Genomic DNA, 15803 nt, shown 5'->3' with positions numbered 1-15803 from the left:
TGTACTTACTGTTTCGATGAGTTAGCAATAATCATTGCACATATTCAAACAAGAAAACCAAGACAATTTTCCGCATTTTTCAGTTATTTTTTATTTAACAAACTTTCAGAATTTTGGAAATCTTTTAATTAAATGCTCTTAATGACGTTTTTTCTGCTTCCTAACGGATCGGCGATGTTTGTCGGATTCAGATAGATCTTCTTTTGATCGAACCAAAGACCACGACATTTCAAGTACACCAAATGTTGATTTACCCTTGCACCTAATGAGAAAAGTAAATTAAAAGTACATTTTTATTTTAATCTTCCAGAAAAAACCAGAAACCTACTGAAAAAAAAAACACCGGTGACACAGATTTCTACGTTGTCGCGCTGTCCGCGTTGTCAAATTGAAACTCCACTTCAGTACAGACGATTTAAATGCAGATGGTCAATTTACAACTTTTGTTTCCCCGCCCACTTTCCTCCTCTTATTTAGAAAACCCAGTAGATCGCTACAAATATCATCTCAATAATACAAATACCTCATTATGTCCCACTCGGCCATTGTAGTGTTAGGTTCTTTCGTGAACATGATCTTATTCGTCATTCTTAGAGGGAATACGGCTCTTTCTATTGGTAACGTCCGTGCTTCGTAAACCACTCGCTGACAACCATCAACGATTGGTTCTTCTACTGGTATCTGTGGTACTTTTCTCAGGGACTGAAGTAACGATGATGAAAGGTACAGTTTCTTGGGATGGTCTACAATAAAAAAAAACAATTCAAATAATTCTACAACCTAAGCCACAGAATCGTAGGTTCGCAGGTTCGCAACGCTCTATAAAACAGAGAAAGAAGGGTATCGTCGGTAAATTGATCTATTTAGACGTAACGCAAGCGCACCGTAAGTAAAGTTGACCAATCACGACGCGATCATCCAAAATCAAAGAGATTGTGATTGGTGAACTCACTTGAGTGGGAACCAAGCTTAAACAATTTTACCTAATTCAGTTGAAGTGTTAAAAACATCCTGGTTTGTTTTATCGTGCATTTTATTTTTTTTCGAGTTTTCAATGTCATGACTGCTAACAAATCCGCTGCTGTACTGAGTTCCGACCTTTTGACTTCCACTCAGAGACAGTTTGCTACACGTCAGACTGTCCTCAATTCCAGACTCGATTTCAAGATGTTTTTGCACACCTTTATCAAGTACAACAGAGAACTGACAGTTTAGTCGTAAACTCGACTCATTGTCGTCTTCTTGCTCGTGTATTCTGGGAAGTGTTGCGCATTTTGCTATCATCCAATCAGAATTCATCTCTGACATGCTAACATCCGGTTGTTTAGGATAGACGTGTTTTCCACGGCGTTTGCAATCACTATCGAAAAAATATTTGTAAAAAGCGCTACTCGTTGGCAAGAATATACGAACTTGTTTTCCTTTTCGTTGCTTTCGTAAAATCTTATCGTAGTGTTTGCGATGAGCTTCCGTGCGTTGGTGCATTGTTTGTTCCATTCTCCTTTTTTCAAGATATAAACTATATTTTTTAGCTTCTAGTATCTGCGCATGCATTGTCTTTATTCCTACTGTCGGTGTAACTTGCTTATGCACCTTTTCGGCTCCAAAACAGCTATCAGGTACGAAAAACGTCTTTTCTCGTTTTATCGCATTCTCCTTGATTGCTGGTAATTTCGCAACTTCGCTTGTTATGGTAGGTTTTCTTTTCTGGTTATCATGGGGCAGTACTCTACGTTGCTTAACTTCATTAAGCTGTTCATAGTGCATCGTTTCCTTATTCTGAGGTGGTATTAATTCCATCATATCTTCCGATTCCTACAAACAAGATAATGATATGGACCAATAAAGTAGGTTAGTTTGTGGAGATGCACAATAACTTGATGGAATTAAAGTTCAGAACAGCTAACAATTCACAAGCGGCCTATATTGACTAGACACTCGATATTTTAATCAGTTTTTTTAAGGTCACCAATATAATAATATATCGATTTCACGCAAATCAATCACACTGGTGTTGATAGTATATATCGTATTAACAAAAAACATTAAAGGCGAGTGGATGGGTATTGGTGCAAACAAACAGGCCCAGAAACAAATAAATAGGTAACGGTAACTTCGGTCAAGCAATAATCCGTACCTTCATATTCTTCATTTCTTCCTTCTTGTCCTCTTTCTTGTTCTTCTTGTTCTTCTTGTTCACAGATATTTCAAACTGCTCTTCTTCTTCAAACTTATCTATCGATGTAACCAGCCAGCCATCAACTTTTACGACTGGCGATTGCAGATCTGTCAAATGTTTAGGAAGATTGCGATCACGAAATTTCTTAATTCCCGCTGATTTTTTGCTGAAGATCTTTTTTACTACATTTCTCTGTATTGAAAAATAATTGAAAGCATTATTTAAAATATGAAACATAATCAATATTATAAGCAAGATTTCTACACGGACGAGCCGGGCTATTAGCACGGTCAACCGTGTGTAATTTAACAGTTTTCTACTTTGCTCCTATAAATGCATTGGCGACTGTGCACATTACTTCTGCGGTTCGCGTGCCGATAGACAAATTTACATTAGACGCACGGATAGTCGGGCAGATAGAAAATAGTAAGTCATACTCAGTTGACCGCGCCAATAGTCACTTTCTTTCGGACTTACATCTTCATTCACATATGGTTGTATTACTCCAATATTTGCTAAATAATTCATCAGTTGCTCTTTGCTGGTCAAACCATTTAGTGTCTTTAAGGCTTCAATGGCTGCCACTTTCACCTCTAGCTAAAATTGAATAAAAACGGGTAAATTTTAATGAAAATATTATTTTGTCATTGAAAATCGACTGTTCTTTCGCCAAGAAAATGTCTTTGAATGTGTTTTGGCGAATTTCCTATCTTATTACATTAAAAGAAAGTTATGTAGCACAACTTAACAAATCTTTTCTGCTTCATCGCTGATAAAAAATAAGTTTGGTTATTGTTGTTGCAAAGGTTATATATTATAAACACAGACATTTTAAACCAGGAACTACATTTTAAGTCCAGCGCTTCAGTATACAATTTTAAAGCGCTGATTTCAAAATTCTGCATTAACCAATTGGAAGCAATGTACCACAAGTACAAGATAATCTGTTTTAATTAATATTGAATGTTGTTTCTAATCTTACCACAAGGTCAATTGCAAGCGGTAGAATACCCATTATAACTTTATTACGATTATCTCCAAGACTTGCCATAGTTTTGACCACGTTGCATCTCAGTGGAGCTCGATCACTAGATATCTGCTTCAGAAGGTTGTTGAGTACTTTATCCATTAAAAATTCATTAAATCCAATGCCACTAAGAAAAAATAGGGCATTTTAGGACGATATAATATATATGAATACTTAATAATGTTTTTGTTAAGTTTTGTCTGCAATATTACGAACCTGTGGATATCCACTATGCATTTACAGACCTCTCCGTGAATACTATCACCAACCCTGTCTAGCAATGCCACTATTAAAAAAAAACAATGTTCAAAGACACAAGTATAATCGGAGTAGGCCTACACACATGATCAGGCTCCATAATATGTCATTGATTAACGACGTAACGCAAGGACGTTAGCCGCAAAACAAGCTGACCAATTGACTAATCACAAGCGCCGGATTATTTCAACTGTCGCTTGTGATTGATCAATTCGCTTTCGTTCCGATTTACGTCGATGCGTTGCCTCCTAGTTAAAACCAAGAATTATGGAATCAGTTGTGACTTTATATAAGAAAGAATAAACGTACCAAGTGCATTTGTTACACTGAAAATGTTGATGGTTAGTTTCTTGGGCGAAAACCATCTCATTTTAACAATCAATGTTAGTATATCTGGTATCGATGGTTTGCGTTCGATAACCTATATTAATAAAAAAAACACATCCACTTGACGATTGTACAATGATTTTTAACTTATGGTTAAAATGGTTTTAAATTTATATAGCGCAAAATACAAATAGTCTCTATGCGTTGTCGTTATGATGTCATTCAAGCAATTGTATTTTTTTAAATCAAATTTTAAAATTGATCTGCCATTTTTTGCAACCTACAATTTCAGATTTTTTCCTCTCTTCTTCCTCTTTCTTCAGCTGTTTAGCCTCTTCTACAACCATTGCCATTGTTAGTCCTCCTCCTTCCATACCCCTTTTGGGCACTGGAACAACAACAAAGATAAACAAAATTGAAATATTGAAAGTATAGTAAAATATCTAATATCTAGTAAAAAACATTAGAAAACTTATAGTTCGCAAACGTCAGCAACTTCCCAGTTTGACAATGACAATTTGCAAAAGATTGCTAGTGTAGACCAATTGAAAAACTGCAGAAAACTAGTTTGCAAAAGTTAGGCTATGCACCATCTTGACAAACAAGTTTGCTTAGATTTTTTAACTCAGCAATCAAATCACTGTTTTGAAGTAATGGTGGTGGACAAGACTCCAGTAATAGAGACTTGAATGTTTCCAAACAGTTTGGCAAAACTCGGAGTTTGCAAAGAAAGGTTTTTGCTGAACCCGGGTTATATTTGAAAAAAAATAAAAAATTGAAAATTTGACAAATCTTACGTATTACAGTTTCTTACTTTTCTTTTTTAATTCAATAAGTGCTTCCGCAGTCTTGCGCCTTCTTTTTAGCAACACTTCCTCTGGTGTAGACATTTCAGAGTCTGAATCGGACGATAATGGCAGCAAGTCTTGGACATCAAGATCACCACCACCATCTGACAGCATCGACATGATCTCTTCAAGATCCGCATTTGATTCTGAAGATGAAGACAACCATTCAAACGGTGCATGAGTCGTCTGGAATAGAAATAAATTTGCATAATGTGTTCACCTGCGTTTTTACGAATATATAGGAAAGAAAGATCGTCTTTTAGTTGCAAGAAAAATAAATTATAATAAAATGTAAACTATAGATTTACAAACATAAACATGCAGAGTTGTGTAAAGCTTTGTGATCTCGTCAATTAAGAATGTTGTTCTGCGTAGTGTGAACACGTCTTTAAAGTTCTAAAATGTTTGTCTGTACATACATAATCCTCGAATGATTTTGAAGACCTCCCAAGTGACTCGGCTGGGCTTTCAACAGATGGTAGCTATAGAAAATAAAAAAAGAAAGACAATCTAAATAAAATAGAACCATAGCACACTTAGTGATTGTCATTAATCAGCTTCTATCTATCTGTAAATTAAATCAATAGTGAATCAGTAATAATTATAATACATTCTAAATAATAAAAATAACTAAATCTCACCGGTTTCAGTTTCCATGGCGAGTCAACGAATGTATCTTTTAATGGAATTTTCATTAGTTTCCTTATAACTGAGTTTGGAATATATCCTGTGAAAATCAATATAATAAAATGTTTTAGTACAGTTTTATGTTTAATAGTCAATTTTTATTTAGATTTCTATATTACCGGAGATGCGTTTTTCCATTTGCAAAATACCGTGTGAACTGTCAGCCGCCGTTCCCAATGCTCTTTTGCACACGATCATGCACGAAAACGGCAAAATTTGTGGGCACGACAACTCTAAAGCTCTTTCTACACTATCAAACTTTATGTGACAAAAACAATGATGATGACGTCATATCACCATACTTGGGCACATCACACTTTTTGGTCAAACTAGATTGATAGTGTAGAGCTTAAGTTGACACAAAAGGCCAAGAGCGTTAGTGACATCTCTTACAGTACTTTTTTACAGAATCATTATTCACAAAAGTATTGTATTTGTATTCATAATTAAATAAACTAATTTACCGTCTGGTGCAATAGGCCATTTGAATGTATCATCTTCCATATCGTCGTCAACATCTGAAGTTTCTGCTATGTTGCTAGCCTTATCTATCGATATTAGCGAGTCGCTCGACTGAAGTACAATGGCTCCATTTGATTCATCATATGCAATAGTATCGTCAACGTCATCGTCACTTGATTCAATCGAACATTGTGATGAAACCGGGAAGAAATTTACGTTGAGCTTCTTGCGACATGGTTTGAAACATTCGGTACTTGATTTAGCCTTCTCTGGGATGAGGAGTACTGACGTCATTTCTTGAAATTAGAAAAATTAAAAAAAAAATTTCAAGCACTAATTCATCAGTTAAGAAAGTGTCACCTCTAATTTTTGACTTTATACTGTAAAGAACGCGAGCATCGTGAAATAACTTCATTTCTTATGGTAAAAGAAGGAAAATAAAAATAATTCATAATAACCAGGCGATTCTTGTGTACTATGTCTAGAGGTAATAAACTGCGGGGCCGTTTCATGTCAAGCGACGGGCCCACTAATAACAAAAAAATATCACGGGAAAAAAAATGCCAACACCTAAATATTAACTGAACCTAACCATTTATAATAGATAATCTCGCTCATTATACATAACAAATGACCACATGTTCCGTTGTCTTCAAGATTCGGAGCCTGAAGCACAACAATTCAGCCGAACAGCTGGTCAAAAGCGTTGGGATAACATAGAAAAGGAGGTAATGGAGTTTGTAGTCGGAGACAGGAAACTAACAGTGCTGTTTATTGTCTCTAGACATAATACCGTACAAGAATCCTGTGCAATACTATAGGACATCACATACCTGGTACTGTGTCAGTGTTAATTTGGCTATCTGAAGGCTGGCTTTCTTTGTAATTGTCAACGACTTCACCGCTGCCTATTTTGACTGATGCTCGGCGAAGGTCTTCTAAAGCATCCAGAGTCGTTTTGCGCCTTACTAGCTCAATTGGTAAAGCAAGAAGCGAGGCAATATCGAACCTATAAACAAATTGTGACATTCTTAGGAAAGTATGTTGTATGTACATGAACATATGTCAAGACTACGTCACTGACAGCCTAAACATTGAGGCATTATTGAAATGATGAGAAATAGTAATTTTAGTTTCAGAAACATTCGTTCTGATTTGATGGTCCGACGGACGTAAATTGTACGTACGACGAATTTCCAAATTAACACATGGCCCAAATAAAAGTAGACGGCCTCCTGAAGTTAAGATTTGACACGCATGTTACTTTCAACGAATATTCACATCTTAGCTGCTTTTACACTGTGATAGATAGGGGAGATCACTCGACTGTACACTCATAGGTAAAATATGATTTTTGTTTTTCATAATAATTTATGGATGAAAGTTGCATATATTTTAATATTGGCCTATTTAAATGTGTACCATATCTCCAAACTGTGATCGAATGGAACAGGTTCCTCATTTGCGTCAGACAAAAATTCCTCCTTAACAATGCTCCCCATATACGTCAAAGGAAGATAGCTCGTAATGCTCACGAAACTGCAAATAGAAAAACGATAAATATTAATGAATGTTTCATCTTATTTTATTCAAAATGTTCACCAAACTGTCAATTGATGATGCCTCAAAAATCCAAGTGTTAAAATACTATAAAATAAGGAAATAAATTTGTCTTTATAAACTTCTAAACACATTTCGCTGACCTTATATGATTTTGGAATCCGACTAGTAGGTCGCCTCGGTCATTGGCAAAGCAAACGCCTCTTAATGTGATGTCAAAGGTCAACTCACGCACCAAGTTATTCTGAGTATCCCAAATCTAAAAGTACAAAATTATATTGTGAAAGGTTTTATCAGGACATTTTACAAATCAAACAATTAACATAATTTTTTAAGTAAACCGTCTACCTATACTTTTCTAAAATATATTAAAAATTACTAAATTGTTTATTTATAAAATACCTTTACTAAACCATCATCGCTTGTTGTTGCAAATATACCAAGCCTATGGCAGCTGCACAGTGCTGTTATCTATGTAGAATAAAGTTTATAAATGAATAAAACGCCTAGAAAAGTGAGCAAAATGCTTTGGCGACAGAGGGCGCGCTATTTAATATTCTGGCTAGTATTGAAGATAGGGATAACTCGAGTTTTAAATAAACATTTGTAAATTCATAACTATATCGATTTTTTTGAAAATAAATAGACATGGTCTATTGAATACTTGTTTACAAACAAAATCAGGAAGAAAATTTGAAGATTTTCAACCTTGATTGCGCAGACAAACAATTAACCTGCAAAACAAGTAAACTTGGGATTCTGTCAAAGTTTTCCCATGGCTGTTTGTTTTGGTCTAAAGAACTAACCTATACTAACTAATCATCATTTTATTCAAACCAACCTCTTTAGTATGGTCGTTGTCCTTATGATGTGTAAATAATTTATACTGCTCGTCACGCCTTCTTGCTGAATTAGTTTTTCCATCTTTCACTTGCGTTGTATGTTCTCCAACGTCGTACACAAGCACCTTGCTATAATGAAACAAATCGGTATTGTTATTACTTATATAGGTCTACTTACTGTACAGTATATAGTATCATAACATAAAGGAATTTCTACCTAGCAGAAACTTACAAATTTGGCATTGTCATACACAGGCTACTGCTGAACATGGACACGTGACAGGAACAGTCAGGACTAGTAATCTAAAAGAGAGAAAACAACTTGGTGAAACAACGATTTTTCTTAATATGGTTCTGTTGTTTACAAATCGAAGTTGTACTAATTGTTGAGCACCGATTATTGCAGCATCCCTTTGTTTTGTTAAGGAGCAATATTTCTATATAAATAATATTTTTTAGATGAAAAATAATAATTTTTACGTTGCACATAAAAATGTTTCTTACCATCATCATAGATGTAAGCAAGACGGACTTGTCATTGAGATCTAGTTTCCAAATCCTTACAACCTGAACAAACAAAAATTAATTAGCTGATAAATAGATACAATCAAATGACGTCATGATGAACGAGAACGATTAAAATCGTACATGTATTGTATGAATGTTATTGTTCTTAAGCTCTGTCTACACTATCACACTTTATGTGACAACAAAATGTGATGTGCCCATATATGGACACGATGACGTCATATCAATACCATATATTTGGACACGTCATACTCTTTTTGTCAAACTAATTTCATCGTGCAGATAGATTTGATCATGTTCCCCATCAGTACTATTTTCGTCCTAGTATAAAGTAAACTGGGTCTTTACACATACCCACATTTTGAATGACGGCCAAGTGTGTTTTGAAGACGACGATTACAAGAAGAGTAACAGTATTAGTTTCATATGTTTATTAATGAAGCAATCATTTTACCTTATCAGATCCACTGGAGATCAGTCGATCAGCTCCCTCTATTCGGTTATCTCCTTTCCCATAATCACCTTCTGAGATTAGCAATTTCATGACTGTCCCACAGTGTGCTTGGACTGGTGCTTGCAACGTTACACCAGACGACTCTATCAGATGAATCTGTCCGCTTCTGCTGCCGGCAAAAATCAATGACTCGCTTGTAGAGCTTTCGTGTTTACCCAATGCGGAGTCCTAGAAATAAAGAAACAAGCCATGCTAACAATTAAATACGTACAGGAAGGGCGAAGAAAAAATGAAATCGCGTTGACAGCGCGTATTATTGGAGATCGCCACCGACAAATAATAATAATAATAATAATAATAATAGAATCTTAAAAACAAAGGACTGTATTTTGAAAGAACCTAAATTTAGTCCTGGAATAAACCTGGACTGAGCGTGTGTAATCGAAAATCGTAATATGTTTTCTTTGGTCACCGAATCCGGTAAAAACTTGTATTAAAATCTATTCGTCAGTTTGAATACCATACACAGAGGCGGTGACGAAGTGTCTCCATCATTTTATTTTTTTGAAATTGTTAGAACGTTTTTTAATTTAATTTTAACCTTTGCTTACCAGTTTGATTAGTGTTATACATATAATGGAATCATCCGGGATATCTGGAATCCACAGTTGAGACGGTGTGCATGGATTGGTATCACTACTGAATACCAACACATCTCCTGTTGTTAGAACCGTGTAGATCCTGGCACGGGATATGTCATACACAAGATCTGTTAAAACCTAGGATACACAAAAGTCGTTTTGTTAAGAACGGTAGGAAGAGACGCACTCAATCATATTAGGCCTAACACTCAGTCATTTCATCCACAACAATTTGATTATTAGGCCTATAATATTAAATTATCAACAAAAGCAAACCACAGCAATGAGACATGCAACTATAATGTATATTACCTGATATGTGGCCATTGGGTAGATGATGGTGAGAATGCTGCCAGATACAGGAGATATGACACGCACACCTCCGTCCTAAAATAATGAACATTTTGTTAGGAATGAGTTGGAAGAAGAATGGATGTGGATGAGGCTGACGGGGTCAAATCTAAAGAGAGATTTATCAGAACATTGGAGCGTCTTAGTTGTTGATGGAACATTTGTATAATTAAAATGTCAAAACAAGATGATGAAGCAAGCTAAAAGGAAAGAAATGGATATATGGATACTTATACAGTACTTCAAGGAGGGGATCTTTAAAGATATTATTGAAAACTACAATGAAAGTGTTGTTACATAGGAAAACGAGTGATTCACTAGATCACGTGAAATTTAAAATGAAGGAAAGACCCTAACAACTAAACATGCCAAAAAGGAGGAAAAATGAGCACACTATAGATACAATTGGAGAACTTATATGAGCCAGTCAGAGGCAAGACGTCTCAGAATAGAACAACATAAAAATAATTTAAAAAATGAACATACCTCTGCAGCACAGAGAATTCTTGAAGGCATGATGCTAGATTTGATTCTAGATAATAAATGAACTCTTGATTGTATTGGTGTAAACAGGTGATGAAACTGCAAAGATATTAAACAACCTTAGATAATGAAATTAAGAAGAATAAGTGACATATACATGGTATATTTGCCACAAAGTCACTAAAATGTTGCACTTTCCTAAAAAAATCATCCTCATTTTTTAAGAGGATTACTAGAGGCAAAGCATCTTGTATCTTCTAACCGTTTCCATTTATTTATCTCTCAATCTTGTCTAGACAGAGAAGAGTGAAATTTCACTCTTCTCTGGTCTACATCTTTTCCGTTTACCTTCATTGGGTGTGTACACTTGTTGTTTTCTATACTTATTTCGTCAACGTCTTATTGTATTGTAAATGGGTTCAAAATGTTCGTTTATATGAGTAGGCTAACTGCAAAATTAAATTGTTACTTACCTGATTTAAGTTATAACCTTTGACATCATGTTTAGTATAAAAGAAGATTTGATGTTGATTAGCCTGCCTCATTCCCAAGATGCTCTCTTCATAATCTAACCTGAAAGTCTGAAAAACAGTTTACAATGTAATGATAAAAAGATATTGATATAAAGTTTGCGGTACACCACGTGTATTTAGTTCTGAAAAGAACTGTTTAGTTTCTCGACGTTTCGATCAAAATACTTTGATCGTCCTCAGGAGTGAGAATGCAGAAAGTCCAACAAACTTGACGTCACCATCAATATATTGTAAGCTTTATAACACTATTATAGATTACCGTACCAAACGATTATGAATATACGAACCAATTCAAAGGTATCAAGTCGCCATACACGCACAGTTCCATCTTTTGAGCTGGACAGAAGTAGTGGGTCAGTTGGATGAACAATTAAACCTGATTGTAATAGAAACAGTATTTAAACATTCTGTCTGAATTTATAACAACATATTACATAATACATACATAAAGTAATGTATTGACAATGACGATCTACAGGAATACTGTTCACTATGCCGAATTCTTTCTTCGTATCTGAACGTACTGTCCGTCTGTAAACGTTGTACGCATGCACACCGTATCGGCATTTGCATACGAGTCCGTGCAGGTGTGAACTCAACTATGCAAAGTAGTATGAAAATATAATGTTATGGCTACGCCCATTTGTCTAATATAATCTAAAACGAATTTATAGAACAGGGTTACAGCCAAGGCGAATAAATTTCTCCTGAAGTGATAAACTACTCAGTAATTGTGCACTTATCTAATTATACAAACATTGTGCAAAACTAGATTTAGCATTATTAATTAATAATGATTAAATCAAATGTTACCGGTTACGCAATCAAAATGTCCGACGAATTCATGAACTTGTCCATAGACCACCGCGTTCCATACTTTGATGCAGCCGTCCATCGATGCTGTGATGAAGTATTCAAGCTTACGGTAAAACACAAAACTGAAATTTCAAAAAGCAACTTTTAAGGAGATGTTTGGTTATAAAGCGAACTAATGTAAAAACAGCAAGTAATCTTGGGTCTCAAGCTAGGTTCACATTGAGCCTGGAGAAAATTCCGGACTTATGGTTCACAGTTAGTGTGAACCAGCTCAAGAACTACCCATACAGGCCCATCGTAAAGGTAAAGTAGACATTTGTTAATTCAATCCCACCTTGTAAGTGCCGTTTGATGCCAGTTTGGAAAGTTGTAAATCTGCTTGCGTGTTTCACTGCTGATCAGTAATATGCGCTCATCGCACAAAGCAATAATCAATTTGTTCTTAACGTCTATTCGGACGTCTCGTACCCAGTCTGTCGACGACAAGTCACACTCAAATCCAGTAGTTGGACATAGTGGGCCACGGATCTATAATTTTCAAGATAACCACAAATAAAAAATCGTTAAATATTATTCTGCTTAGCATAATGATATAAAATATTTGATGCGCGCGTTCAAATGTTGATAATATCGGTACGGCTTTTGTACGCGCGCGTCATAATTGAGTCTATCATCCGTAGTGATGATAAATATTTGACGTTAAAGTGTCAATTCTCTGTGACACTTAAGATGATAATGGTGAAATCAACTTTTAATTAAGACCAAATCATTCTCTTAAGTAAAAGCAATTACGCGCTGTCCTGTTTTTGTATTATAAGAAAAATAAAACATTACTTCGACATGGCTCATTTTCCAGGCCTGTAAACTTCCATGCCCCCCGGTTATCAACTCATCAGTCAATTCATTAAATGCCATACTGTAAACAAATAATATTATAGATAATATAAACACTATTTCCAATCAAAATTACAGTTTAACTTTCATTATCAAAAGTACATAACTAACCATAGAACAGTTGTTGCACACGTGATCGAAGACAATTCGGAACAGTTGTGGATGACGTCACTGAAGATACATAGACGGATATCTTTACAAAATCCAACAAATACCTTGAATGTAAAAGATTAAATGTAGATACAATTTGTCATACCTTGTTTTGGTAAATGCCCATATATGGACACGATGACATCATATCACTATCATATTTGGGCATATCACACTTTGTTTGTCAAACTAGTTTGATAGTGTAGACAGAGCTTAAGAGAGCAGATAACATTTCAACAATTTCGAACTTACACGATGTTTAGGAACATAAAGTAGCTTGCTGATGGAAGAATTGATTGAAAACCTACAGAACAAACAAGTACATTTATAATATGCGATTTTATGTTTAAAATCAAAATTTAGTATGTAGGCGGGTGTTCTGTATCTCACACCGGACCTTTTAAGTAACAATAATATATAATATAACAATTTATATAGCGCACATATCCATTAAAAGTGCTCAAGGCGCTAATCACAACACTGTTTGTTTATGCTTCAATAATACCATATGCCTATGATTTTTTTTTTTTTTTTTTTAATAAGTACGGTAAGTAATAAGATAGCAAGTATTTTAGTATGATCTTGAAGTAACATAGCTCTGACAATAATTGAATAATAAAAACAAAGTTTTAAAATAGGTTGATCTAAAGCTCTGTCTACACTATCAAACTTTATGTGACAAAAGTGGGATGTGACATTTTTTGTCACATAAAGTGTGATAGTGAAGACAGAGCTTTACGTTTAATGAACGGAGTTTCATGAGAACGTAATCACATAATACTAGCTTTTAAAACAATATTGCATTATGATAGTCGGCCATTTAGAATTATAATTGTAATATTTTAACATGTCTTACCTGACACATTTAACCTTTCCCTCACTGAGGTTAGACATCGTCCACACAAACATCTCATTGCGATGTCCCGCGTCCACATGTGTGATAACCACGCTGCCTTTTGTTGAGTTATAAAATGCCAAACATCGGATAACATGAGGATGGTGAAACGTGTATGCTGGCTAAAAATAAAGACCAATCATCATATTAAAGTGACAACGTGTGCAGTCACGTGAAGGACTTAATATGTAAATTAGGTGTCAGCCGATTGGTCAGAAGTAAAATAGTTGGCAAACAAAGTATACGATGCATGAAATGGGTTTCATTGTTATGGCGTTGTACTGTAGTTGTGTCTCTCGTTTTTGTATTTCTATTCTATGCCAGGCATAATGCCATATTATAATATTTGGCTATTATTTATATGAATGAGGTGGGCATATTGCAAGTAAAAATACAAGCGCAGTAGGCCTACCTGCAGGCCGTGAGGCAGGAACACAGAAGTCTCTTCGCCCGGGTCACTGTTCTTCAAAATATGTTGTATCTGTTCTTGGACTTCACCCCATTCCAGAAGTTTAGAATCTGTATGCGCCATTCTGATCACTCAACAGGAAATTTAATTATTATATTGTGGCGCACTTTTTAAAACAAATATAAAATTATACAATTCATGTTTTGAGTGAAAGCCTTCCTCCTTCCTCATCAGCAGCAGCCACCACCGATCACTCCCGTTGCCGTAATATATACAGACTGTATTCGTTTGCATTGTTTTTGTTTTCATGGTAACATATTGTACATAGTACGCACGCGTGGTTACTTAGGATATGGAACACGACACAACACACACAACGCGACGAAGAAATATTTACGCGCGTATGTTGGTTGCTGAGTAAAATGTCGCCCTCTATATTTCAGTAGAAAGTTGAAACTCTTTTCACGCTGATATTACAAAGTAAATTGTTATCATTAAACATCGGGCTCAATTCTTCTATTTCTAAGACTGTATAATTTGTGTATTTAAGTAGAATTGTTTATTTAAGTGAGTATTATAATAATTATTAATATTTTTGTTATGATTAAAAATAATAGAATACTCTTTACTAAAGTCACGATGTTAAAAATTCAAAACCATAAATTATTTGACCACCACCGTTGGCGAACTATTTCAGAAGTTCTGTTATTTTGTGTGTCCACATTCGCCAGTTAGACGGCGACACATTTTATGTGATTAGAAAGAAAACATACGTAATGGAAAAACAAAGTTTTATGAACAGTTTATTTTAACAAAGAAACAAGATAAACATGTTTAAAAAGTAGGACTACGTCATTAAATGTCTCTCCATTTGGACACTTCTCTAATAGATACTTCTTGATGGAAGAGATTCGAATTATTGATCTTAAAGTGACGAAATACAAGATCATATTCCAGTTGAAAAAGATGTCTTAAAGAAATCTAAACATTTTTTTTAGAATCAATTATCTCTAGTAAAAATTGTATTGCGCCCACTAACGATTTGATATTAACAAACTCCAAAACCAGTAACTAAACAAATTCATATTAAAACAAAAACCAGAAGAATACGTAATGATGACGTAAAATACAACCTTGTATAAAATTATAACATACGAATATCAACTTCAATATTAATGTGCGTATCACCTATCTCGTCATGGTGACGAGTTAGAATTTAGTGTTTGATTTAGAACATTCAAGATTGTTACAATTTCGAAAGAAAGTCTAATAAGCCTAGGGTTGCGATAATAATGATAGAAAGAAACGCCTGTGGCGCAGCATAGCTCCAACTCTGTGATGGATTTAGGGTGGCCGAATACTGATTGAGATTACAACAGCTTTTCTGACATGCCGAGTATGTACATATTTGTGGCGGCTAAAAACCACAACAAGGTGATCTTCCGCCTACGTCCACGAT

General features: G+C 35.1%; 1 protein-coding gene across 1 annotated transcript; it reads right to left on the bottom strand.

Annotated features, from left to right (window-relative positions):
• Positions 1-82: 82 nt before the first annotated feature.
• LOC144837388 (uncharacterized) lies at positions 83-14025 on the bottom strand. Its single transcript, XM_078692465.1, has 32 exons — positions 13897-14025; positions 13293-13344; positions 13002-13105; positions 12831-12912; positions 12331-12524; positions 11994-12118; positions 11468-11556; positions 11121-11228; positions 10651-10746; positions 10126-10200; positions 9784-9951; positions 9173-9400; positions 8695-8757; positions 8423-8493; positions 8190-8319; positions 7751-7819; positions 7492-7607; positions 7211-7327; positions 6622-6797; positions 5791-6084; positions 5281-5366; positions 5059-5121; positions 4606-4825; positions 4076-4179; positions 3774-3885; positions 3423-3492; positions 3162-3333; positions 2657-2776; positions 2138-2371; positions 984-1815; positions 524-743; positions 83-262 (listed from the first exon to the last, which is right to left on the bottom strand). The coding sequence occupies exons 1-32, from the start codon at positions 13947-13949 to the stop codon at positions 139-141; spliced, it is 4767 nt and encodes a 1588-aa protein (XP_078548591.1). The 5' UTR covers positions 13950-14025; the 3' UTR covers positions 83-138.
• Between the last annotated feature and the right edge of the window lie 1778 nt (positions 14026-15803).

This window comes from Antedon bifida, chromosome 1, assembly GCF_963402885.1.
Source record: "Antedon bifida chromosome 1, ecAntBifi1.1, whole genome shotgun sequence".
Taxonomy (NCBI): domain Eukaryota; kingdom Metazoa; phylum Echinodermata; class Crinoidea; order Comatulida; family Antedonidae; genus Antedon; species Antedon bifida.
The sequence above is the reverse complement of the archived record's forward strand: the minus strand, read 5'-3'. Positions and strand labels throughout refer to the sequence as shown.